This window comes from Xyrauchen texanus, chromosome 24, assembly GCF_025860055.1.
Source record: "Xyrauchen texanus isolate HMW12.3.18 chromosome 24, RBS_HiC_50CHRs, whole genome shotgun sequence".
NCBI classification, from domain to species: domain Eukaryota; kingdom Metazoa; phylum Chordata; class Actinopteri; order Cypriniformes; family Catostomidae; genus Xyrauchen; species Xyrauchen texanus.
Window position 1 is genome coordinate 6,580,252 of NC_068299.1, and position 26,514 is coordinate 6,606,765.

Here is a 26,514-nt window from a genome sequence, read left to right on the forward strand (position 1 = left end):
TGTGGTACCCTTCCTGCAGGCTCAGCCTGACATGACCCTCCAGCATGACAATGCCACCAGCTATACTGCATGTGATTTCCTGCAAGACAGGAGTGTCCGTGTTCTGCCATGGCCAGCGAAAAGCCCAGATCTCAATCCGGGCTAGGGCTATTCCCCCCAGAAATGTCTAGGAACTTGCAAGTGAAAGAGTGGGGTAACATCACCCAGCAAGAACTGGCAAATCTGGTGAAGTCCATTAGGAGGAGATGCACTGCAGTACTTAACACAGATAATGACTGTTACTTTTGCCCCTGTGGCAATGGTCTGCATGTCACAGATGATGTAATTAGTGTTAAAGTTGTATTCAATTCAGAACACTTATTTAAATGCTTTTGTAATGTTTAACAGGTCCAAGATTTCCCCCAAAATTAATTGAGTGCAAATCTTAGAAGAAAAACAACAGACAACACAAACGATTTCATACAATGGTTTAATTAAAATAAAACAAACTCCCAGAAATACACCCAACACCTGTGCAAAAGTACCATTCCCAAGTTTCCTGCACTTTAAAACCACTTAAACTGAATGCAACTCAGCAAAAGAGATTTAAACTGACGTTTTTCTTCACGACTTCAGCTCATTAAAGTTTTATTTAAAACTATTTTTATCCAAAATCCTGGATTACTGGTCCTCTAGATTTCTTTACATTAATGTCCAGTCTATCACATGTTCACCACAGAATGAGCAAGCAACAAGTGACTTAAGGTCACAAGCATGTTTCATAGTCACTTAACGGAGCAGATTCTAGAACAGTTAATGGGATTAAGGGTTCATGAATGCTCCACAAATGATTTTTGGGTTTTAAAATGAATGGTTTATACCACCCCAAAATAAATAAAAATAATTCTATCATCAGTTACTCATTTCATACCAAAAAATAATGTTCAGCAGAATATCCAAGTTGCTCTTTTTCATTCAATGGAAGCAAAGTGACCACGAGCTCTCAAGCTCCAAATAATTAGCCTTATAAAGCATAAAGTAGTCTATACGACTTCTGTGGTATATTTCAAGTCTTCTGAAGCCAAAGGACAGCTTTTTGTTAAAAGTTAAACATTTCAGTCGTCATTAAGCGCTGAAAGTCTCGTTTCCGTTTTATATCAATGATGAGACAAGCAATGAGTTTTGTTTTTTGACAGGCCAGATTTGAATTGCGTTAAGATTTTAAAGCAACAGAGATTTTCGGAAAACAAATAACTAACACAAATCACACAGAGTCATCTGGATGACTGTTATGGTACTTTGGTGTTGCCATACAGATAAGACCACACAGGAGATTCTGCTATATTTCTTCTGTTCCATGAAAAAAAAAGTAAGGAGTTTGGAATGATATAAGGGTAAGTAAATGATGACAACCTAATTTTGTGGTGAACCACTCCTTTTATTTTAAAAACAAAACACAATTAATGCATTGTGATGGCGGAGTAAATCCAGTAGTTATAGAGCAAGCTTGTTTAAGAGGCTGTTGTCTAAAGTTTATCTACAGTTTTTATGGGCAGGGTCATGTTTTTGTCCAAAAATAAAATGCAGCATTATAGTTGTTACACTTTGATACGCCTGAGTAAGTCCAGAATAATTCTTATCTTAGCAGTAGAAACTCAAGAATTGTTGAAAGTTTCGGAGACCTGAGAGATGAAGACAAGAATGGACTACAAGACTAAACTACTACACACGATCACGATGTTCCTGTTTTAGTGCAGGTAAATTAAAGCCTTCAGCAAGAGCAGATACTTTACATGAAGGTATTCAGAGCACAGACTAATCTGTTTTTCCAAGCCCAAGCCCAAAGATAGTCCAGAAAAATGCCCAGTAAAGTTTCATACACTAGTCAAATGCCCTGTAAATGACATAATTGCTTGTGAGGAGTCAAGACATCTGTTAATAATAATAATAATAACAACAACAATTTAAAGGGGATTTCAAACACGAGTGTGCAGCCCCAAGACTGTGATATAGACAGAGTCAGGTACCAGCTTGAGTCTATAAGTCGATTTCTCTTTACAAATTTCTGGACATTTTGTAAAAGTGGAAATTGGTATTCAAGTGCAAGTCGGATCGAATTAGCACATATTAAATATCTCCAAAAAGATACTGGGCCTTATGAAACGACAGCTGAATGAATGTGCGTAAACCATTCTTACCACAACAGTCACATTCAACACAGCAATTTACCTAAATTGTTCGTAAAACTACTTGTGCATGAATTGATGCACTCAATACATTAATTTCCGAAAAACCATTTTACGTATATGGTCACAAAATCAACGCATTTAGCGAAATGTTTTGTCAAACTACTCTTATAAATTGCAGCATTCAATGCATTCATTTCTGGAAAACATTAATACAACTATTCTGCCATTCATGCCTTCATGCAACAAATAATGCAAGAAGGGTTTTACATACGATTTACACAAATCCGTGTTTAATTAATTTAATATCTTTTTTGATTATGACATTGAGTTTGGGTCAAATAATAACAGGGTTTTAGAGATCATCTTTTGGAGTCTAAAAGAAAAAACAAAGTAACTTAATAAATAAACAAATTAAAATGATATTAAAAATGGTTTATTATGATATTCTTTCAACCTTGCACAGATACATTTACAACACTATCCTTAAGATAAAACTCTGCCAACATGCACTGAAAATAACAGCCTAAAAACATCTCTTCAAAAGCAACACCTTTAAATTAAACTTTTCTATAAAAAGGTGTCAGAAAACCCGATCACTGATTAAAATCTTTTTAAGGCCAGAATTTTTTCAGGAGACAACATCACTTGATATACTGCACCAGCTACTGATGGTTTAGCTCAGCAGCAGTAAATGAAACAGCTTTATGAAATTAAATATTAAACTTATTAGGAACTGAAGAATCAGAATGTAGGCGTGTCTTCATGGCCAGCAAGTATGTCCTGTATTATATAGGGAAACAAATTTCCTGACAGAAGCAACACGATTTTTTTTACCCCTCCACTAAAAAAAGTCCTCACATTGTATGTTCCTGTTATCTATGAGATTTCAGGTGACTGTGTGATATCTGGATGTACGACACGGAGCACAACTAAAATGTTGCAAGCGGCACTATCATTGCCCTGCCTGCTTGCGCACACACACACACACACACACACACACACACACACACACACACACACACACACACACACACACACACACACACACACACACACACACACACACACACACACACACACACACACACACACACACACACACACACAGAGAGAGATAACCGTGCTACTGGCTCCAGATTTGGGCCTCCCTGGTAACCTCATGATGCTGATCACAGCTTGGCAGCCATGAAGTTGATATGAGGTTTGGCGAGAGGGAACAGCGGTAAACTCCTTTTGAAATTAGTCATATTCTCTACCAACACCGGCTGAAAACACAAAACACAGCAAATCAATGGGTGAATTGGATATTGCTTATTTTCTGTTTTCAAATATTTTGAGAGCAAGAGTAAATATAGTCTAAAATACCTTTTATTTATAAACAGTAATATCTACTTGTTTTACATAAACTGTACCACTCTAAATAGGAACATTGTTATTTGAAAAACCCATAACAGTTGACCATTACTGTACATACATATACATTTCTGTTCAGTACCTGAGGAAGTGAGGGGGCAGGAGGCAGATTGACATCATTTTGAGCAGGAAACTCCCCCACCAGAGGACCTGCAGAAGAGACACAGCACCAGTATATTAATCTGCCCATCAGTCAGTTTAGTCAAAGCATTTCATTGTGTCCTATACTCACAGGACTCCATCTCTCTGGACAACACATGCACTGACATCTTATGTCTTCTGGGAGCATCGATGGCCAACAGGTCCTGAAGGGAACAGACACGAAACCAAAAAAAGAAAGAAAAAGCAGCCAATTTCAGGGACATTCTTGCATTGTGACATTATTTTCATCACAATTAAGTTACAACCCCCCTCCAATTAATCATCAGGATGTTTCTAATGTATAACCACTTTAGAAATTAAATATAATTTTAAGGAATATTCTGGGTTCAATACAAGTTTATCGACAGCATTTGTTGCATAATGTTGATTACCACAAAAATTTATTTCGACTTGTCCCTCCTAGTAAAAATTGTTATATGCCATTAATTTGATAAATTAATCGTGTAATTGGTTTGATTAAAAATTATCCATCTACAACCCTAATATATAGAGTGTATGTATGTATGTATGTATGTATGTATGTATAACTGGTGGCCAAATGTTTGGAATAAATGTACAGATTTTTCTCTTGTGGAAAGAAATTGGTTCTTTTATTCACCAAAGTGGCATTCAACTGATCACAATGTTAGTCAGGACTTTAATAACGTGAAACGTAATTAAAATGTGAAATTTTTTTTAGAACTTCTTAAACTACTTCAAAGAGTTCTCATCAAAAAATCCTCCACGTGCTGCAATGACAGCTTTGAAGATCCTTGGCATTCCAGCTGTCAGTTTGTCCAGATACTCAGGTGACATTTCACCCCACACTTCCTGTAGCACTTGCAATAGATGTGACTGTCTTGTCGGGCACTTCTCACCTTACAGTCTAGCTGATCCCACAAAAGCTCAAAGGGGTTAAGATCCATAACACTCTTTTCCAATGATCTGTTGTCCAATGTCTGTGTTTCTTTGCCCACTCAAACCTTTTTGTTTAGTTTTGGGTTTCAAAAGTGGCTTTTCTTTGCAATTCTTCCCATAAGGCCTGCATCACTGAATCTTCTCTTTACTGTTGTACATGAAACTGGTGTTGAGCGGGTAGAATTAAATGAAGCTGTCAGCTGAGGATATGTGAGGCGTCTATTTCTCAAACTAGAGACTCTGATGTACTTATCCTCTTGTTTAGTTGTACATCTGGCCTTCCACATCTCTTTATGTCCTTGTTAGAGCCAGTTGTCCTTTGTCTTTGAAGACCGTAGTGTACAACTTCTATGAAATCTATGTTTTTTTTTTGGTAATTTCAAGGAATGTATATCCTTCATTCCTCAAAACAACGATTGACTCTCGAGTTTCTAGAGAAAGCCGTTTCTTTTTTTTTGCCATTTTTGACCCAATAATGATCTTAAGACATGCCAGTCTATTGCATACAGTGGCAACTCAAATACAAACACAAAGGCAACGTTAAGCTTACTTTAACGAACCAAATAGCTTTCAGCACTGTTTGATATAATGGCAAGTGACTTTCTAGTACCAAATAAGCAATTTAGCATGATTGGAAATGGGGCCTTTCTAGACTAGACCATAAATTACTTTTTTTGGGTCTGGGTAGCTCAGCGAGTATTAACGCTGATTACCACCACTGGTCAGGTCTCATAAGCAACCAAATTGGCCCGGTTGCTAGGGAGGGTAGTCACCAAGGGGTAACATCCTTGTGGCTGCGATTAGGGGTTCTCGCTCTCAATGGGTGCGTGGTAAGTTTTGCGTTGATCGCGGAGAGTAGCATGAGCCTCCACATGCTGTGAATCTCCGGTGTCATGCACAGCGAGCCAAGTGATAAAATGCACAGATTGACCGTCTCAGAAGTAATGACAACTGAGTCTTGTCCTCTGCCACCCAGATTGAGGTGAATAACCGCACCACCACGAGGATCTATTAAGTATTGGGAAGTGGGCATTCCAAATTGGGAGAAAAGGGGATAAAAAAAATATATATATATATATATTTTGTTTTACGTTTTTCAAATAGTGATGGTGCTGGTTTTTTTTTTTTTTTTTTTTTTACATCAGTAATGTCCTGACTTTGTGATCAATTGAATGCCACTTTGGTGAATTAAAGTACCAATTTCCTTCCGAAACAGTAAAATCTGTACATTATTCCAAACTTTTGGTAATCAGTGTATATGTATGCATATATACACATACATACATACATACATAAATACATATTGGGGTCGAATATGACCCAAATATGTCCTTCACTGGTTATGTGAAATGCAGAAACACAGTGAGAATGATAACGGGATCAGATCCTTACTAACCCGGTAAAACGTCATAATGTTCTCCTTCGTCAGTGTCTTCAGGTAAGCCACCTCGATATTATCTATGAGAAAAAAAAAAGACAAAATTAGAAAATAAATAAATAAAACTTCAGCTTGACTCTAACATGACTGTTTAGATGAATGGATTTATTTTGAAATGTACAGTGTCTCTCACCCCTGTCAAAGTTGTACTGTTGGGAGATGATCTCTCCCCAGTACTTGGCACACTCCGCTGCCAGTTTCTTGGGTTTGTCCAGGCGGCGGATGGCCAGTGCCTGAATGTGTTTTTGAAAAGCTTCCTCTCCCATCTCCTCCACACTCTTCTCCATAGTCTTGAGAAATGCCTCCACGCGGGACTCCAGGTAGTGCGGGGCTTTCTCAGACTGTATGATGAAACGTAGACCCTGCACTCCATTGGCCTTGCGGGGACCACTGAACACTATGTAACCTAGACAGTAAGAAAGAACCCATATTCACTTGAGGCATTCAAAATACAATCTTATAAATGATAAATTTATTTTAATTATCAATTTGTCAAACACAACTCTATAAGCAATTCATAGCTTCTTTTGAGAGCATTGAGGTGTTACAGCATATCACATGACCTAAATCACAGACTAATCATCTGCCTTTTGACTGTCTTTCAGCCTGTTTCATTGCAGAGCAGCTAAATACAGTAAAAATACAGAATAATATTAAATATTAAGGCTGCATAATTTAACTGAATTATCAAACTACAAATTGTGCATGCTCCACTTCCACTGCAAGATGTCTATATCATGCAGACATATTGGAGTATGACAGAAAAGAGGAATTGTTATTAACAAAAATGACTGTGTGTATGTGTTTTAAGTTACCTAGCTGTTCTTTGGTGCGTAGCGTGTTGAAGCAGGGCTCAGAGATGATCTGACAGAAAAGCTCCAGCAGCATGTTCTCATGAGTATTCTGAATGTCCGTCTGGTAGTAAATCTCAATTCCACAGTTATTATGAACCTCGTTCCTCTGCTGGTAAACATACCAACCACCTGATAACCACAGAGAACTGGACTTAAAACATAAGAAATATGACAAACATACACACAAACAAAAACACAAATATCATGGACCTCAGTTTTCACATCATAAATTCAGGCTTAAAACTGCTATTATGTAAAACACCAAAACATGGTAGGGAACAAGCAAGCTAAGTCCCAAACCCTCAGCCATTACTGCCATCTTGCATTTAAGCATGGACTGAACCTGTGTGGATACCATCAAATCCAGGAGAGAGGCTCAACAGAAATGAGAGAAAGTGTGTTGGTCGTGCTTAAGCATTTACCATCAGGAACCTGTACTTCTCTGTATCGAATCAGCTGACTCGGTAGGAGGGGCTTAGTACAAGCATGCTCAATGAGTGTGTCCTCCAACATCTGCATCATGCCCAGAGCGGACTGGAGACAAGAGACAGACAATTATTAAAGACAGACATGCTGTTTGCTGTGCACTTTTTGCTGAACTACAAGTTCGAAAATAAGGTAATGCGCTCCATTTAAGTTACTTCTGGTGCAATAAAAAGTTAAAATAGTTTGTTCTTTTTCTTGCCTAAGATGCATAATTTGAGGTATTTAGATTTGTTTTTATAGAAAAATAAAACAAACAAAATATTTTAACTTTTTATTGCACCAGAAGTAACTTAAAATGGAGAGCATTACCTTATTTTCGAAGCATGTCGGAAACTTGTATTGTAATTGCTGTTTAGAGTAACAAATCCTTAACAAAACAGAAAAAAATAAATAACATTTTGAACCAAAATATTAAGCCAATGATTGGTGAATCAAATAGATATGTTTTCAATCCAAAGATTCAAACCCCTACAGTATAGAGAAGGCTGGGTGTGTAAACCAGACCAAAAACTACCAAAGACTGTTCATCAGGCCATTTCTCTCTCTTCATCCAAAAACACTTTTAAAATCTAACCTGTTTGGTGATGTTACCATGCAGCAGAGCTTCGATATGCAACCGTGACAGCAGTTGCGGTATGAACGCCTTGAGACGAGGCAACGTGACATCTGAAAAACACAACTAGGGATGTTAATGAATAATCGATGATTATTTGTCATTAATAATTTGATCGATTAAGCTTTTTGATCATGGATTAATCAGTTTCAATACAAATGCGTTCAGTAATATTGCCAGTAGATTGAGAAAAGAATGCCTATACAGTAATCCCCCTTTAGAGGGTGCACTGCCGCTTTTGCGCTGCATATACGGAATAAAAAAACAAAACAGACGTGCATCCAGTACCGCCGCTCCCTATAAGCAGAATGTGCAGTTTGCGTAGGGCACCAACTCCCTAGGGGGGCACCATCTTACCCTAGGAGAGCACCAGAAAGTCCACCGGCTGCGCTTACTCGCAAGTTATACATTATTCAAGGACCGGAAACAAGTTACAGAACACAGACGATCGCTGCGTGCTCATATCACGTGATCTAAAACAATTCACTAAATTGAAAATATATTCAGAGAAAACTATCAATACTCATGATTTAAGCACATTTATTCAAATTATATTTAAACAGAAGGCTGCTTGCACAGACTTTGGTGGCCGTTTCATGTCTTCACATTTCCTTTTACAGAAAGTAATTTGTTCCCGATGCAAAGTTGATGTTTTCGAGTTTCCATTAGAATGGTTGGTCAGTCAAATCAAACTTTGCCTAAATACTGGTTTGATTAAAGAAAAATATCAGTTTCTTTTTTTGTTTCAAGCTGTACGTCACAGTTTATTATTACTGTTGATATTGATTAATCGATTTTCATTCATTAAAGCTAACGATTGTAGATTAAGAACATTTCTTAAGTGTCTCTCACCATCTAGAGCATCTCGGAGTTCGTCTTTGGTCCAGGCTACCTCAGTCATGAGCAGCCGCAGGTAATACATAGCATGCTGGTGGGGCTGCTCAGCACGGAAGTTATTCAGAGACCTCATATACTGCAAATCACACACACAACAGTTTCACTAAGGTGAAATATTACAGAGCTTAAGGGAAGATTTTCTTCTGGTAAGTTTGATCTGTATTCAGATGTCTGAAGACCAGGCCCAGAGAAGTGAAAAAGTGTGTCTCACCGCTTCTTTAATTATATCAAAGCGCTTCTCGTCAATCTCAAACATGGCCATCTTCTCAATGATCTTCTTCAGCAAGATGTGTTGCTTGTCGTTATAACCCTTCACTGACAGCTGACACACACAAATAGCAGTATATATTAATGAAAATGAAGGATAAAAAAAAAGCTTAAATTCTGATCAGACTCTAAACTGAATTGTCATTCACTCCATAACTCTACATTTGACTTGTGATCAAATGTGAAAAATCATTATTCTACATCTATTCTAAATGCCATTTATTCAGAGAGGCCATCCTTAGAGACATACAACACAAAAATACCAAATCATGAGTTGCTGCAGAACAAAGGACAATTAAAAAAACAAGATAACTGTAAAAAAAGTTAAGAACATCAATGCAGTTAATTCTGACAGTGTGTGTGTGTGTGTGTGTGCATGTATGGTAGATTGTGATGCATATGTAATTCACACAGCAGTTGAGGTTGCCAGCAGACCATCTTTGCCACATCATCCAAACTTCAGTCAGCTAAGGCCCTGCGAACGCCTGCTTTTATCAGACTAATGGAATCCTCCTTCAGGAACTGCAGTAAATATAAGGACTACACTGGATGGAAGTTTAAAACATATGCAGAGTAGAGGGGGCCGCACACCGGATACGTCTGCCGGACGATGCACGCATTCTAAACAATTGTCTTCTATGAATGCAAGCTCGGCATCTATCGGCAGCGCCTGTGGAGGCTGCTCAAAATCTACAGTGCCAAGGAGCACTACTCACAGTCTTATTAAATTCAACCTAAATCATTATCAAGTGACACTTCACTTTAGCCATGGCTAAAAGATACATTGTGTATATTTCTTTTATACAGCCTACACAATACATTTTCAGTTACAAGTTCATCTTTTTGTGGTTTCACAGCTTGAATGAAGCCTATTCAAGGCTACCTACAGAGAAATCGCATAATAAACTTCGTCATTTCCAACTGTTCAGTTTGCGCAATTACACTGGTTTCATTCACTAACCTGCAAACTTGTCAACGTCACTTTGTTCATTCTTCAAGTGCAAAAACCTCTGTAACTTGTCTCCATTCCCCCCTCCATTTTCTTTTTTCTTTGCACAAATATATTTAAATGGCATTAGGAGACTTATGCCAATCTAGTACACATTTCCTAAATGAATCAGTTCCCATTCAAGTTGTAAGGAAAAGAGCAGCTTAGCCATTCTGCAAAATAATACCACTGAAGAAATAACAATCATGGGTCTATAATGATACAAGTAAGTAAATAATAGAATGATAATTTTAGGGGGAACTAATAAAACAGCAAAGAAAAAAAGAAAATGACAAGCGGGTAAACTGCAGATTTTCACAGTTCCGGTCTAACTATGAACCATCCTTCATGAATAAAGGAAAATGCACATATCACGCATTCATTGTCTCTCTTGATTGACCATGTTTGTTTTCTTCTTTTGGATGTGTATCTGTAAAACAAGACCAATGCCCATGGTCTAGTGACTAAATACCACAATTATGATAAGGGACATTTAGAAGGCTTCACACCACACCACCCAGCAGAAAGCAGCAGAATTTAATAGACAAGCAACCCTGAGCACTCCAAAGCTCCACCCTTCTCCCAATGCCGTGCCCCTCTCCTCAATAGGGGGAGGGGCTAAACACCATACTTACAAGGAGGGCGTTCATTCCAAAGTCTATGTCATAGACCAACCCTGCCAGGCTGGCTGCATATGTATACTCTCTCAAATCATCCTTCAACAACTTGAGAAACAGGTAAGTCATGTTGCAGTGCAGCGGGTCTGCATATAGGTAGCGACTACCAGGATGGAAGAAAAAAAAAAAAAGGGATGGGGAGAGAGACAGACAAATGGAGTGATGCTTATAAGGAAGGTTAACTGACATGACAAATGGAAAGGGATTGCCAAAAGAACCACAGACAGAGTATGGATATGCAGCCTCAGCTCCGGCGCTATTCTACTTCTACATTCTCAACAAGCTAAACAATTAAAATGATGAGAAGGGAGTTTGCTTTGTAGAAGCACAAAAACAGCTTCATTTTAGGATTACTAAAAGGACAGCAATCACTGAAGGCCATTTGCTTGGATGCATAATTTTTCCTCACTGGAGGAGCATGTTGGGTATGCATACTTACATACATTCCATAGACGGTATTTTGGAGGTCATAGTTGAGGCCAGCTAGCTCAGCTGCATATGCATACTCGTTCAGGGAGTCCTTAAGCAGCTCAAGGTACAAATATGCCATGTTACAATGCAACGGGTCCACATAGGCAAACGGGCTGTAAAGAAAACGGAAGTGATGAAGCCCGTTAACTTTAGGTGGTTGAGTTTCTCGTATTTCTCAAATATTTCCAACAGTGAAATGCAAGACTTTGCTCAAGTCTAACCAGAAAAAAACCACAAGTGTACTGCGTAGGACAGCATGACCGTTACAGTGAATGGAGAGGTAATTTTACAATTAATTTGAATAGATTTATCTTTAAATAAAAGCAACACCGTTACAATGTTAATTAAAAAGTAACGTGTGACTTCAATTGGGTAAAGAATTATGGATTTTAACTTCTATCTGGTTGCAGAACAGCAAAGAAACTCCTTAAATATGGGATATAAATATGAAATTAAATTTTCAGTCAAGGACATTTCTTTAGCAGGACAATGACTGGAAAACTAGTGCATACGGTTTTTTAAGACTAGCAGTTTTAAACAGATATGAGCTACAACTTGGTGACATTACAGGTGATGTTTCGTGAACCTACCTGAAGAACTCAAAGTTTAAACAAGCCTTTGGCAGGAAAAACTTGTCGTCCTGTTTGAACCAAATTTTACTCATTGCTGTATCCTAAGAAAAGACAGATAAAGTGTGAACTGTCGAATGAGGGATTCTACAAAACATACAGGCAGCAGGTGAACTACGGACAACACTCACATGTCTGTGAATTTCAAACTTTTGCAATTGATCAAAAAACAACATTTATGAAAGTACATGCAACTAAAACAGAGAAATGATGATGGAACAATAAACAAAAATGCACCTTGATTAAAGTGGGGGCAGAAGGGGAATCCTTCTCTAGGGGGTATATTTCAAAGTTGGTTGGGATGAATTCATTCTTCATTGGCAGCTTGAACTTTCCATTTAGGTCTGCATTTTGCCATTTCTGAAACAGACAATTCTTCTTATAACACACAGAGTAACCAGAGATAAAAAGTACTGTAAAAATAATGATAAAAATACTTCATGGTATAATGGTACAAATATGCATCTCGGTATACTTAAAGACAAAATGTAACACAAATTCTCATGTATTTCCTCAAATATAGGAATAAGAATGATATTTTCAGCATAACGGTAATGAGTATTGGAGGGGAAAACATGCTGTGATTAAATGTAAAATGTAATAAATTTAAATATGTGATTTAGTTTTAAGTTAGCTAATTAAAATGGCTGTAGAGTAGTGGTTAAGGGACTCAATATGGATTTTAAAAAATGTGTCATCAAGCTGACATGTTTATTGAAATCACTTAAATATAGTTCCCATTGCTCAAGGACAAAATGCAGATAGTAAACACATTGCCTATTGCAGGGTTTAAAATCAACATATTTTTAATAGTTAAAACCACTACCCCAAGTTCTTGATTAAATAATTTATTATACCCTTTCTTATGCCATTTTTAATCAGAAAAGATCTCCAGTATTTTGACACAGAGGCAACCTATAAAACAGAATATTAACTAAAAACAAAAAACAATCAATGTGTCTCACCTTAATGACCTCATCAGAAATGGCTTCCTGCTTGTACTGTGTGCCGTACCACTCTTCAGTCCTGTCCGTCTGTCCATCAAACGATTTGGAGACAACAGCAACCCTAAGAGGGGGAAGAGAGAAAAAAAATCAATAATAATAATTAACCAAGGAATTGTTATAGATCACTGCACCAGACACAACATGACACTGTCCATTTCTCACCAACCCTCTCTGGGAAAATGAACAGTGCAATTTTGATCTCTTGCTTGGTAAATTGGTGAATCATGGTAATTGCATCAATCATTTAACTGTGATTAAAAGGTGCACACAATTTTTTCGGAGTAATACTTAAGGAAACTTGTGGGCCACAACAAAAAAATACAACAAAACCTCACTACAGCACATTTACCTAACGTTTGTGATGTTAATGGAATCAAATCATTTGAAATATAAAACTTTTGTTTCAATCACTTAAGTAAATGGGATATCGGAGCACAAGTGCGCATTCGGCTTTGTTTTTAGAAATAATCTGAAAGGTGACAAGCAGCAAGCTGAAATCAAAGTCTTTATCATAGAGATCCAGATGGTTTTGTAACACCAAGATATAAGTTTGTTCATTCCTTTAACTAGCTGAGACTTGAATTATCACTCAACATCAATAACAATACAGAGAAATCCTAAAAGCTTAATTCTAGTATATTTTTATTCATCCTTCCCGATGAAAACAGGTAATATGCAAGCAGGAAGGGCAAGGTTCGAGATACAGTTCAAACAGAGAGGCTCTCTGAAAGCTGGAAAGGAAGTTGAATTTCAAAGGCTTCTTCACATTTGTGAGAAGTTGAGGTGGGATTCTTCCAACACACACAGTAAGAACATCCAGCCTCAAAGCACACTTCTAAACCAGATATAAAGGCTGTAACCAATCTGTGGCAAGTTTGGCCCCGAGCAGCGATACATGAAAAGCACTGATATTTGCTTTGCAAAGGATCAAATATGAAGCTCCTTCTGTGGCTCTTTGAAGAACGTGGCCAATTACCGAAAGTCTGTTAAACTAATCTCATCCTGAGGGGAAACAAAACATCTTTTAGGTCATAGGAGTTGATCCACAGCACTATTTTCATCAGGTGTTGACAAAGACCTGCTGAAAGTCCCCACGTCATAGCAGGATCAAACTGACAGTTTAAACGATACCATATACTGTACATTCTCTTAGCTATTAATGTGAATGTGGCTTGGGCCACATTCACATTAATATGCTTGCCTTTGAAAATACATAGATTTTTTGGTTTTGTTTCTCACAGACATTAGAACGGCATTTTCCTCCAACAAAACCGAACTCGACAACGCTCTGCAGGACAGCATACTTTTGAAAATGATGATGTTTGAAAAGGGATGTTCAGAGGCTCACATACTTAGAAATAATTTCCAAAAAAACTCTAGATGTTGCAGGGCGTTGCCTGGCATGTAGAGCTTGCAAATAATGCATGTCTGTGTGTGCTTACCGGACATTCTCTGGTCTCAGTTTATCAAGCACCATCTCTATGAGATCTGGCCTGAATTCTTCCAGCAAGTATTCTGCAGCTAGTACCTCCTCCAGTGGATAATCCTGACACACAGAGGGGAAAATGTCAGCATTCATACAACAAAACTGGGTGTTTGTTTGGCTCATAATGAATATCACGTTATCATAGTCTTTAAAGCTGACATGTTTGCTCCTCCAGTGCTCATCTCTGTTGTTATGTTAGCAATATGATTACATAATGATGAGGGTATATTCTCTACGATTATGTAGTTTGAAATACCATACTAGTTTTCTTTTGCAGTATGAATACTGTGCATGGTATGCTTTTTTCTGCATGCATGGAATACCTAAATTAGTTACTACATTTGCCAAAATGTGCAATTAGTTTTGCTGAGACACAGGTGCATAACGTCACACAAGTATGTCGTCACCCAGAGATTTACAAAGTTAGTGATAAACATTCACTTTTATTAAATAAAATCAATCAATAAGTCAAAGTTCCTACATTACAAGATGTTAAAGATTGTTTAACGTTTACAGAGACTGGTGTACAAAACAGTAAATTAAACTCTCTAGCGTAGCAGCATTGTTTATCAGTTGGGTTGCTATGTAACAGTCCAAGCCCTGTAATGCTAACCGGAGTGTTGCCGTTTTGGTTGTTTAAATGCAATTTTCCAAGCATCTGGCAATGGAATTCCTTAATGGTCAGAGTTCGAGAATTCAAGTAGGAATATCCCACATCCGACTTCAATGAAATGCAGCACGATTGTCTCGATAAACTCCACCTTTGACATTGACCGCGCCTCAATCCCAAGTTGGCATTCTTTGGCCCAAGGATAATCGGCGGGCCAAACGCAATTGGCCCGGAATAAGCCCCGGAAGTGACAGTGGGAACGCAAATGGCCTTGGAACGCACTACCATGCCTTCATTTGGCCCAACAGTGGAAAATGGCTAGTGCGGTCGTGTGACCACTATGTTAGACAGTAAAGTTTGATACGATTATTGCTTGCATACCGCTCCATATTCCATTTTAAAAAATAATGACGCAAGAAGTATTCTAGTTTTTCAATTGGCTATGACCGCCTGACAAAACACAGAGCAACACCCTGATGACAACAGGTGATGAAACTAGCAAGTGTAACCATGGTGACAACTTTTCAAGACACCTACATGCAGTAGTCCAGCCACTTTAGATGTGTATCCACGTGGACGTTCCTTATCTTTAAATCTGAAAGCCACTTTATTCAAATCCTGCAAAAAAATTAAAATAAATACACATTAACAAGCCAGTATTGTGTTGACTTGAGAGCAAGTTTTACTCTACCCAAGAGCAATATTTAGCCAATAACAAGAAAAGAGTATGTTGATATGAATTTAAAATACTTTTCCAGACATGGAAAACAATTCCCTGACATTTCCAGGTTTTTCCATGACTGTGGAAATCCGTTGACTAAAACAAGGTCAAATACATGCAGTAATTTTCCTATTAAGTAATTTCCCAGTTTAAGTAATCTAAAGTATATAAACATATTCATACTTTGCACTCCTGAAAGACCCACTCCTGAGGACCCTCTGTCCGCAACTTCTGAATGTACTGGAACATATGAAAGATGATATCCTCGACATGCACTAGAGGACAGAGGAAAAACAGCTCAAACCACCAAAAACACACTAACCAGCACCAGCACCACACACACACACACACACACACACACACACACACACACACACACACACACACACACACACGATGCTTACAGAGTCCCTCTTCTGTCAAGTCCACATTAATAATGAAGAACATGAATCCTCTGGCTCCTTCTTTCTGGCCTCCAACAAGTGTGTTCACCCATCCTGAGGAGAGATAGAGATCATCCATGAATGAAACTGTTATCCAAGTAATAATAACCTCCAACCACAAATGTGCAGTTGTGAGTCTGGTCAAATTTAATCCTTTAACCCTCCAAGGTCTAAGGGGTCTTAAGTCCGCCTGGCATTATTTTGATATTTTGGCTTCTGGAATGGTCAATTTTCATAGCAGAGTGAAAGAGTCATATTTCTGGATTCTATAGATTCTCATCTACAATGTGGATGCATTGTAAATACACTTCTTGAGAAATTTTACATGTTCTGATGTGATATATCACCAAAAAATACAAAAAGCGGATATTCAATTTTGTTGTTTTTATTATATAAAAAATATTAAACATAAATTAATAATGAATTTTACAACAAATATTTATTCCTCAAAGGCTTTAGAACAACTTCAAAAGAAATTGGGTGAAAAAATATAAAGAAACAAAACAACTATTTACATTTCTGTGACTATAGTCACCATAAGTTTTTTTGGTTGAAAAACATAAGAAAATATAATAGGGAAAAAACCGTTCATGTGAATGAAATAAGAAGCTGTATAAATGGAGTAATATCCAAAAACACCACAAGATGGAACTGTTGCACCACTGATTGATGTGCTTTTCATCAGTCATTCTCTGCCACACTTGGCTGAAAGGAATTTCACACCCCTCCCCCTTTTACTCCAATGACATCTGACCATGTCATTCTTTGCTTTGGTCTGTGATTGGTACACACACACACACACACACACAGCTCTGTGATTGGTTCACACACACACACACAGGTCTTTGATTGGTTTACACACACCAACAGCGTTTTATATCATTAGATAAAATAAAGTACAATGTCTTTGTTTTGCGGTAAAATCTATAATAATAATGCTATAGATTTGCACTAAAATACTGGAAGGCTTATCATTCGCGGAAGTCAACACAGTCTATGCAGACGAATGTCAGCTTTTTCATAAAAAACAACAAAAAAAAAAGTAAGTTAATACCTTGATCCATTCCGAAGTTATTAATAGATATGTCAGAGGTGCGCACTTTGACGCTCTGGATCGTCAGTCGACTTAGAAGGGTTAAAGAATTATCAATTTTAAAAATCTTATGAAAACAGAAAGGGATGAGTTGAGTGCCGAAATGTTTATACTGAAACTTGAAACTGAGTGATTGTGATGGATACGGTCACCTTTAGCTTTGAGCTCGGACAGAAGACTCCCTGGCCCTTCATGTCCGATCAGATGGCCCAAATAATGTCCAGGGTTTGACTTGTAGTACTTTTGCAGGTCTGGGATGGGGAAGGTCACATACAGGTTTCTAATGTCCTTGATAGGCACAACTTTGTAAAAATGCTGCAAGGAAGATGGAAAAATGGGAGATGTCAAACACTAGAGACAATAAGAAGGCTTTAATGGTGTAGGGTTAGAGAGAAGAATGAAATCTCACCCTCAGATGTTCCTCTTGAAAAGGGTGTGTAGGGAATTCTGGAAGAGGAACACTCTTGTTCTCCACCTCTCTGAAAAGCTTTACCACCATAGACGTCAACTGGTCCAATGTCTCTGGCAAAAGTGTTTGAGACACAACGTTAAACCATGGATGAACAAATCAAAATCTAATCATCTTTGAATTCCCAGAAGCTCTTATGAAAGATTTAGCATCAGACTGAGCCTGAATGTAGAAATACAGTGCGTGTTGTGTGGAGCTCACAGATTATTAGCTTTACTGTCAGCAACATCTACGACTAAAAGAGGTTAGTTAAAATTAATTTAAAAAGAAGTACTGCAGAATATTTTAACATATAGCACAGATGTGAATGTAGTAACTGTAGAGCATTGAAAATGGAAAGAATTTGAAAGAAATAAAGTGAACAAGAAATTATTATCCAGAATACGATTCTGTATTTGTGGATGGTGACTGACCTCTGCCCAGCACACACAGTGACATCAGGTTGGAGGAGTAGTAGGTGGAGTGAAATTTAAGCAGCTCCTCACGGATGTCAATGCCCTGTTGAGATGGCCTTGTCTCAAGTGTTAACTTATTACCTAAACCAAAACAAATAAAAAAATAGGGGAAAAATTTAACAAAAATACAAATAACCCAATAAAAAAAAAAAACATCAGACATTTATTACAGGGCACCTCTTTGACCAATTGGAACCCACCAACATTATTTAACAAATATCCGAATTAAGTTTAAGCAATAATATGTACACACATGCTTACACTTTGTACTGTGATATACAAATATGGGGTATATTCAGTTATTATATCAGCCATCCCCCACACTGTTCTTTATATCACAGAATCAAGGATTGAAAAATAATTTTATGGCACAGTGGCTAACGTGAAGGTTTTTTCTAAAGCAAACAAGCCATACATAACTCAAGGCCGCCACCATCTGGCTATTCAGAGCACAGCTAAATCTTCTTAAATCAGATTAACATTATTCTCCCCAGCTTTCTACTGTGCTTCACCAAGGATAAAGTATAGACAATTTTTAGAGCATTTTCTGGGGAAAGTGGCATGTTTCCAACTTTTCTTCAAATATATATTTATATTTGTTTGACCAAAATCCAGAAAAAGGATGTTATAATATTAATAAAGAGATCAGGTGAGTAGCATTTCCATACCAGTGCCAAATTTGCTAAAGGGGTGTTTGGGGTTCCCAGTGGCTTTCTCCAGCTGAAACAGTCTCCAAGCATCATTCATGAGGTTCTTCTCATGTTCCGAGTCTACTGCATTCACCTCTCTGTCCTTACAACTCTCATCAAACAGAGGACAGAGGAAAAACTGGGAAAACCTGGGGAGGAGACAGTAAAACACCATTAGGTCTTGGTGATACAGCCATAAAATGTATCTTAAAATGTTTTGCCTTTTGACATACAATATATCCCTATAATTATTTGCTCTGAAATGGCTGCTTAAGAAAGCATCAATGACTGTCGCAATGAGCACGTCTTCTAACTTTTTCCACATTGGGAATGTACCATCAGAGGTTTATCTAGGATGATGCCTAGGTTTTTTCCTCTAAAACTTTGCATGCTGACACATGTGGAATATCTCTCAGATGATACCAAATTACCAACAAAATTTAAATATGATGAGAATATTTAATAAAATATGAGTTTTTGTCAGGTGCGGTGAGAAATGTAAATTGGTTCAGATCTCATCTGACTTTGTGCTCAATTTAATAAATAAACAAAATAAGCCTTTAGATGCGTCATAATGAACGTGGTGCGCTAATATGAATTTGGAATGGACACCAAGTCGTGGTCAATATGAACTGTTTAATGCATAAAAAAAAAGAGAGAAGGGTCCAAATTCCTCATATCTGCTTTTGTACTCCACTGGAAAAAATGACAGCATATGGGTTGCTAATGAGGGTGTGCTAAAGACAGAATTGTCATTTCATGGGTGAACTTTTTCAAGATACATAGTCAAGACCAAGTTGAATGAGAATAATCATGAATCATTCAAATGTTTCAATGAGCATGTGGTGTTCTGGGTCACACTGACAGCTGGGCTATAAGGGAACTCTCCAGTGTACATCCCAAAACAGAGCAACATGATTCCTCCTGGACGTGTAACTCCACACTGACAGACAGCGTGACACCTGAAGGTCCAAAGCCTTTTCACCATTTCATAAGTTCAAACACAGGGCTCACATGGGCATTTAAAACAGGCCAGCATTCCAGATGACACTTTAATAATTCAACAATTCCTCATTTCGAGCTGCTTTTTTAAATTAATTTACCTGTCCAATGCCCCTTGCAGATGCTCATGGGATACATCAAAGTAGTAATTGGTGTGTTCTCCGCTGGTGAAGGCATTGGAGCTGCCTGCATGCTCGCTCAAAAACTGGCTGTACTCGTTCTCTTTGGGGTATTTTTCTGTGCCCAGAAACAGCATGTGCTCACAGAAATGGGCTAGTCCTGCAATGTTTTCAGGATCTGACAAAGAACCTGCAGGACAGCAAGAAGAGAGGATCAAGAAAACTTAAGTTTGCTTCTAGGTTTTGCCACAACAATACAGAATCTTAAGCACTTTACAAACATACACTCAAGGTCAAATCTATTCACTTTATGACAGCAGGTTCAGGCTTTTTAAAGTGCCTCATACTTATTCAAATCCTGATACACAAAGGTCAGCAAGGTAAGCTACAGTATCAAAAGGAATTAGAACACCTAATGCCGGGTGCATCATAATATACTAGTCAGCATTTCCAACCCTGTGGGCTTTGTTCAGAAAGCAAACATCCAAATATGTAAAATATTGAATAAAATATTAAAGTATGCTTTGGCATCCCACTCAAAACAGAAAGGCATGAAAATGTATTGTTTTCAAATCAGACACAAAGCTCGTCAACCAGAGCAGAAACAATTTCTGTAAATGGTTCCATTTTTACACAAATTCATTTCAATGCTTAGGAGTGATTCCGCTGGTTTTTTTTTACATCTTTTATTTAAAATGTATATTTAATTAAATATATTATTGTTTTGAAAATAATTGTCAGTCCAAAGTCAAATCAGATTAGATGTAATGTTTTCATAATTGTTTTTTTGCGAGAGACATGCAAATTACGTCATACATGAATATGCAGTAGTGTCTATGGCTAGCCTATATCTATGTCCAAATTTAAATAATTAACTCTTAATTCTTATTTCTATCCCCACACAATGAACTATGTGGCTTTCACTATGTAGTGAATCATAAATGAATGCATTTGACCACTGTATTTGGTTCAATTCAGGTGCTTATGCAGTGTTATGAACCTCACGAGTTCAGCACCACAGCAGACCTCATGATGGATATGAGTGGAGGCAAAATATCCTGTTTTCCATCCTCTCTTCCCACACTTACAGCAACTCTTGGCATCAAGCTTAACAAATCATCATTCTTTAAAAAAAAAAAAAGGTATATAGTTCACCCTAAAATGAAAATGGTTATCAACTCACCCCTTGTTCTAAACCAGTATGGTTTACTTAAAGTGGAAAACAAAAGATAATTTTAAATAGAATGACAGTCTCAGTCACCGTTCACTTTCCTTTGATCTTTTTTCCATGTAATGAATGTGAATGTTGACAGAGCCAAAAGAGACACAAGGTACTGTTTGAGAACATTCAGACACTGACCATGTCACTGGGGGAGTGCTTTTAGTGGTACAGAGGAACCTCAAGACTACATAAAAATGTAAAATTAATATAACATAAAAATGTGTTATCAATGACTTCATGCCTCATTCTATGAGAATTCACACGAGATCATTAAAAAGGTGGTTTGTGACAAGGAAGGCGTGGCTGGGCTAAGAGGATGCAAGCCCGGTGCTGAGTGCCCAATCAGCGGGAGAGGGGAAAAAGGAGGATCCGGGGACGCAAGAGAGAGAGAGACGCACGAGGCCGCTCTGGGTGTGTGTCATGTTACAGGGTTATAACTACTTGATGATGAAAGCAATATACATGCAGTAGATAATGTGTAATTCATGTTTACCTTTTGTATTCATGACGCTAATACACTATACGTGGCCAGAATATGTGCCAATCACACTCTGTTATTGTAATTTATGATGACACTGATACTATTGCAAAAGTGTATAAAAGAATGTTAAAGTTATAGTTCATCCGAAAATTTTAATTCTCATCATTTACAAACCCTCATGCCATACCAGATGTGTATGACTTTCTTCTGCAGGGCACAAATTATGATTTTTAGACCAAGAATGTTTCAGCTCTGTAGGTCCAAAAATGCAAGTGAATGGCAGTCAGAGCTTTTTTGGTCCAAAAAGCACACAAAGACAGCACAAAAGTAAACCAAACAACTCTTCTTATGAAGAAATATGATGGGTGTGAGAATCACAGATCAATATTTAAGGCCTTTTTTACTATAAATTCTCCTCCTGGCCCAATATGTGGCGATATACATGAAGAATGTGAATTGCCGAAAACAAAAGAATGTGAAATTGAAAATGTATAGTACAAAAATGCCATAAATATTGATCGGTTTCTCACTCACACCTATCATATTTGTTCAGAAGACATGCAATTTGAGTAGATTTGATTCCTTTTGTAGACTTACAAAAAAAAAAAAAAAGGCATGACATTTTCTTGGAAAATGTGTCCACGCAAAAGATCAGACAGATGAGGTTAAATTTGCACCAGCTTGCTAATAACTCTGCATGCAGATGTGTTCATGTTGCTGTCGGCCTCAAAATAGGAGGAGCTACATGTCACACCTCCTGATGTCGGTCAATCAATGGCAGTAAAAAGGTGTTGAGCAGCATACAAGTCGTTTTCCTTAAAGTCCCTGTTGGTGAGCTGTTATGAACCACAGAAACAAACTCAAAAACACCTTTGTTTTTGTGAGATTGTGTTCCAAATTATGTCACATCCATTCATTCTTTGATTTCGGATGAAGTGTGCTGTGCCGTAACATCTTCTTTGTATTCCACAGGAGAAATTTTCATTTTTGGATGAATTATTCACTTAAATCAGAATTATGTGCAATTTAAACAAGTCTAAGAAAGAGGAGAAAACATGACCTCAATCGTTCAGTAGTGGTGTACTTGGACTTATTAATTAAAAACTTCTTTAAAAGTGTGATGAGCAAGTAATAAACACAACCACGTCAGCTCTCCAATATCCTTAGCCGCGTTAAACATTAACAAAGACAAAGTAGACAATGTCATGTTTAGTATCATTCTTTACATACAGTGGTCTAAAAAGTGATTTAGTTGTTAGTACTTCCTAACATCTGGTAACTCCACCCAAAGGTCTGTGTTGACATAGTAGGCGGCAAACTAGCCCAACTCAAATGAACTGCTTGGTTGTACAAGTTTCTTCTTGTTTTTCCCCCTGAAAAGATTCAACTTGTGTACCAGCATGTGTAACCAGCTTTTACAGAACAGCCTGTCCAGAAACTAAATTATTCAAAACTCTCATGGGCTTTTTGAGTGTCTCTTTGCAGTTTAAAGGTCATAAAACCAGGACAAGGTTAGACACCAAGGTTACTAAAATAAATGCTTTTTGTGGACAGGAGGAAGAATGGGGGAAATTTACAGAGACAGACATATTGAGCAAAATCATTCAACTGTGTTAAATGTAGTTAATGATGGCCAATAATGAAGACTTGACATGTCCTTGAGGTCAGTAATAAATGGCTGGTACTAAAATACATAGGAATAGAAAGCCATAAGTGCACTTACTGACATGATAAGCTGATATGTAAGGGAACCAATAAACTACATGGAGCAAATAATAAAAAAAATGTACATTTACCTATGTGGACATCCAGTGCGGCTGATGATTTGTCAGTGGTGGGGTCACTGATCAATACGGCTTTCAGGCCATTTGTAAACTCAAGTCCTTGATACTCCCTTTTGTCCTCTGGAGAGCGAATGATAGTGCTCACCACCCTCATCACTGCTGGATCACTCATTCTGACAGACAGAGTCGAGACACCTCTGGACAAACAAAGACATTCATTTATGAGCTTTGATTTAAGACAAGAGGTTGGTCCATTTTCTAAAAAAACTAAAAAAAAACTTCACTCCTAAAGGGATAGTTCACCCCAAAATTATCTCATCATTTACTCACCTTCATGCCATCCCAGATGTATGACTTTCTCAACACAATGAAAGATTTTCGATGAATATCTCAGCTCTGTAGGTCCATACAATGCAAATGAATGTTGACCAGAATTCAGAAGGTCAAAAAAGCACAGAAAGGCATTATAAAATTAATCTATATGCCTACAATGGTTTAATCCATGTCTTCAGAAGAGATATGATAGGTGTGGGTGAGAAAAAGAAAATTGTTAAGTCAAATTGCCAAAAAACAAAAGAAGTGAAAGATGACATAAATTATCTTTTTATAGCCTACATCTGCTTATGTATCTGTTTTTTAAACCACACGTATAATATAGCTTCTGAAGACATGGATTTAACCACTGGAGTCATATGGATTACTTTTATGCTGCCTTTACGTGCTTCTTGGAACTTCAAAGTTTTGGTCACCATGCACTTGCATTGTATGGACAAAAAGAGATTTTCTTGTAAAAATTGTCATTTGTGTTCTGCCAAAGATAGAAAGTCATACACATCTGGGATGGCATGAGGGAGAGTAGATAATGAGAGAATTTTCTTTTTGAGTGAACTATGCCTTTAAATGGCTCACTAACCCCAAGTATCAAAATAATACATCTTATCAAAAATAGACAACACTATAGATACATAAAGGTGTATTATGCCAAGATTACCATATACAGTGTATTCATGTTTCTTATTCACGTAGTTTCCTTCAAAACTTCTAAGCTATACATTTTATCTGCATATACTGTACATGATTTGGTAAAAAAAATATAGTGCCATAAAGACACATATTAAGGGCAAATACGCTACATAAAAGAACAACATGAGAGCTGTGAAGTCAATCCTTTATTTAAAAAAAAAAAAAAAAAGAAGAAGAAGAAGAATTTTAGTCCTTTGGGGTGGTGGAGTGCTTAAAATATACGTTTACTCCATTAGTTTACTTACGTGTAAATGTGGTCCAGTAACAGTTTCAGTGTAAGACTAATACCAAGTTACGTGTAAATCTAGTCCTTATATTAAGAGTAAGTTAAGTACTTTGGTTTAAGTTTAGATCGGGTTGAAACAGTCGGCTTCAGTGGTCTGCATTGACTTTTATCAGTACATTGACTTACTGTTGAGTTATACCAAAATAGTGAAATATTACTGAGTTTAAATAATTTTACATGTTAAAACATGAAAATATGAGAAAATGTGATGAAACGCGGTGTCGCGAGCGTCCGCACTGAGGCTAACACATGAGTAGCACATGAGCCCAGTGAACAAAGTAAAATAATACACTCCGTAAGTATATAGTTGATACTTACCTAATACTTCGAGGAAAAACTGTGGATAATATCATAACATCCGAAGATATCTCGCTGTAAAGGCCCACCGGCTAACACATTTTAGCATAATTCATTGCTAAACAACAAAACTCTTATTAAGACGTCAGAACGAGGACGCCATTATTTCTGCAGACACAACCAATCAATTTCAGAGCATGACAGGAACAGCTTTTATGTGCTGTTTATTCATTTATATTTCAAAGTTCTATTTTCTTTTTGTAAACTATAAACATATAGAACATGAATTGTTTTCGTAAAATATTTTAAATACGTTTTAGTTTTCTGACATCGCTGAAATTGCTTAGTCATGTCTTGCCTACGTTTGACGTTACGAAACAGACCGCACCTACATTCACGCTTAGGGGAGAACCAGAACACGACTATTTAAAGAGAACCTTATTTTTCTTTCATTCTTTTTCCTTTCTTTCTTTTTTTCTTGCGTTTGTTCATGCTTTAGCTTGTTCTTTCTGTTGTTGTTATAATGGACAATATTATGTCAAATGCCAACTACATACAAATAATTTTAAAAAGTTTGGACATCATCTCTTACTGGTCTAATCACCGATTCATCCTTTTCATGATTATCTCAACACCGAATGTAATTGGGTATACAAATAACATGGTCATAAACATTGTTTATGAACAATTGTTTTAAAGCATAATCTACACTAATGTATACAGAGTCATCATGCAGCTTCAGTTTATGAGGGGGCATGATGCACCCAAATTGACTTTGAGTGCAATTTAAAAAACATTTTGAACATTTTAGGGTTTTTAAGTGTCTAAAACGCTTATGCGTAATAAAAAAAAATGAGAAAACAATTAAATAATCCAATAAATAAAAACATGAAATGTCTCAGTTTGATTTATTTAGTCCTTAATATTTCAACAGTTTTAATTCAGTGTTGTCAATATGACATCTCAAAAAGAAACATCTACATTACTTGTTTGTATTTGTTAGTCTGAAAATATTATTTACATCAGACTAAGTGGGGTTATCTTAACCAGTTACCTAGTCTATACTATAGTCTCGATAAACAAGGAAGGCTGTTTCGTCATATTTGACATCTGTTTGAGATGCCTTTTATTTATTGTATTTTTCGTTTGTATTTGTACTGTATATCAAAGGTATGACGTCAATTTTTTTTTATCTGAAATGTAATATTTGTGTATCTTTAAGCTATTTCACATTGCCATGCACAAGTTTAGTACTACTACATTTCACTGCGACTGAGGCGCTTTGTCGTTGGCTCGCCGTGATCGTATAGTGGTTAGTACTCTGCGTTGTGGCCGCAGCAACCCCGGTTCGAATCCGGGTCACGGCA

At 37.2% G+C, this 26,514-nt stretch overlaps 1 protein-coding gene and 1 non-coding gene across 3 annotated transcripts; one reads left to right on the top strand and one right to left on the bottom strand.

Moving 5' to 3' along the window:
* Window positions 1-201: 201 nt before the first annotated feature.
* Window positions 202-25,336, bottom strand: LOC127617987 (insulin-degrading enzyme-like). 2 transcript variants are annotated; one of them, XM_052090191.1, is made up of 25 exons: window positions 25,169-25,336; window positions 23,554-23,738; window positions 20,037-20,244; window positions 18,913-19,082; window positions 18,203-18,325; window positions 17,730-17,842; window positions 17,473-17,635; window positions 16,189-16,281; window positions 15,968-16,059; window positions 15,601-15,681; window positions 14,410-14,513; window positions 12,926-13,028; window positions 12,198-12,320; window positions 11,922-12,004; window positions 10,819-10,963; window positions 9,140-9,250; window positions 8,884-9,004; window positions 7,993-8,084; window positions 7,355-7,466; window positions 6,894-7,061; window positions 6,212-6,484; window positions 6,037-6,098; window positions 3,814-3,886; window positions 3,664-3,731; window positions 202-3,433 (listed from the first exon to the last, which is right to left on the bottom strand). In XM_052090191.1, the coding sequence occupies exons 1-25, from the start codon at window positions 25,201-25,203 to the stop codon at window positions 3,338-3,340; spliced, it is 2,997 nt and encodes a 998-aa protein (XP_051946151.1). In that variant the 5' UTR covers window positions 25,204-25,336; the 3' UTR covers window positions 202-3,337. The 2 variants fall into 2 exon arrangements, with proteins under 2 accessions (XP_051946151.1, XP_051946150.1); XM_052090190.1 differs by lacking the exon at window positions 10,819-10,963 and adding an exon at window positions 11,300-11,444 and having other exon boundaries at window positions 210-3,433.
* Window positions 25,337-26,442: 1,106 nt separating this feature from the next.
* Window positions 26,443-26,514, top strand: trnah-gug (transfer RNA histidin (anticodon GUG)). The gene has a single exon. It is a non-coding gene; the product is annotated as a tRNA-His (tRNA).

Bases quoted from the DNA above. Each gene is read 5' to 3' on its own strand.
- LOC127617987 (XM_052090191.1), bottom strand. From the start codon at position 25,203: ATGATATTATCCACAGTTTTTCCTCGAAGTATTAG. The intron at 14,514-15,600 runs GTAGGTGTCTTG...TCTGTGTGTCAG, and splicing joins AAGTGGCTGGACTACTGCAT to GATTATCCACTGGAGGAGGT. The intron at 9,005-9,139 runs GTGAGACACACT...TGTGATTTGCAG, and splicing joins TTGATATAATTAAAGAAGCG to TATATGAGGTCTCTGAATAA.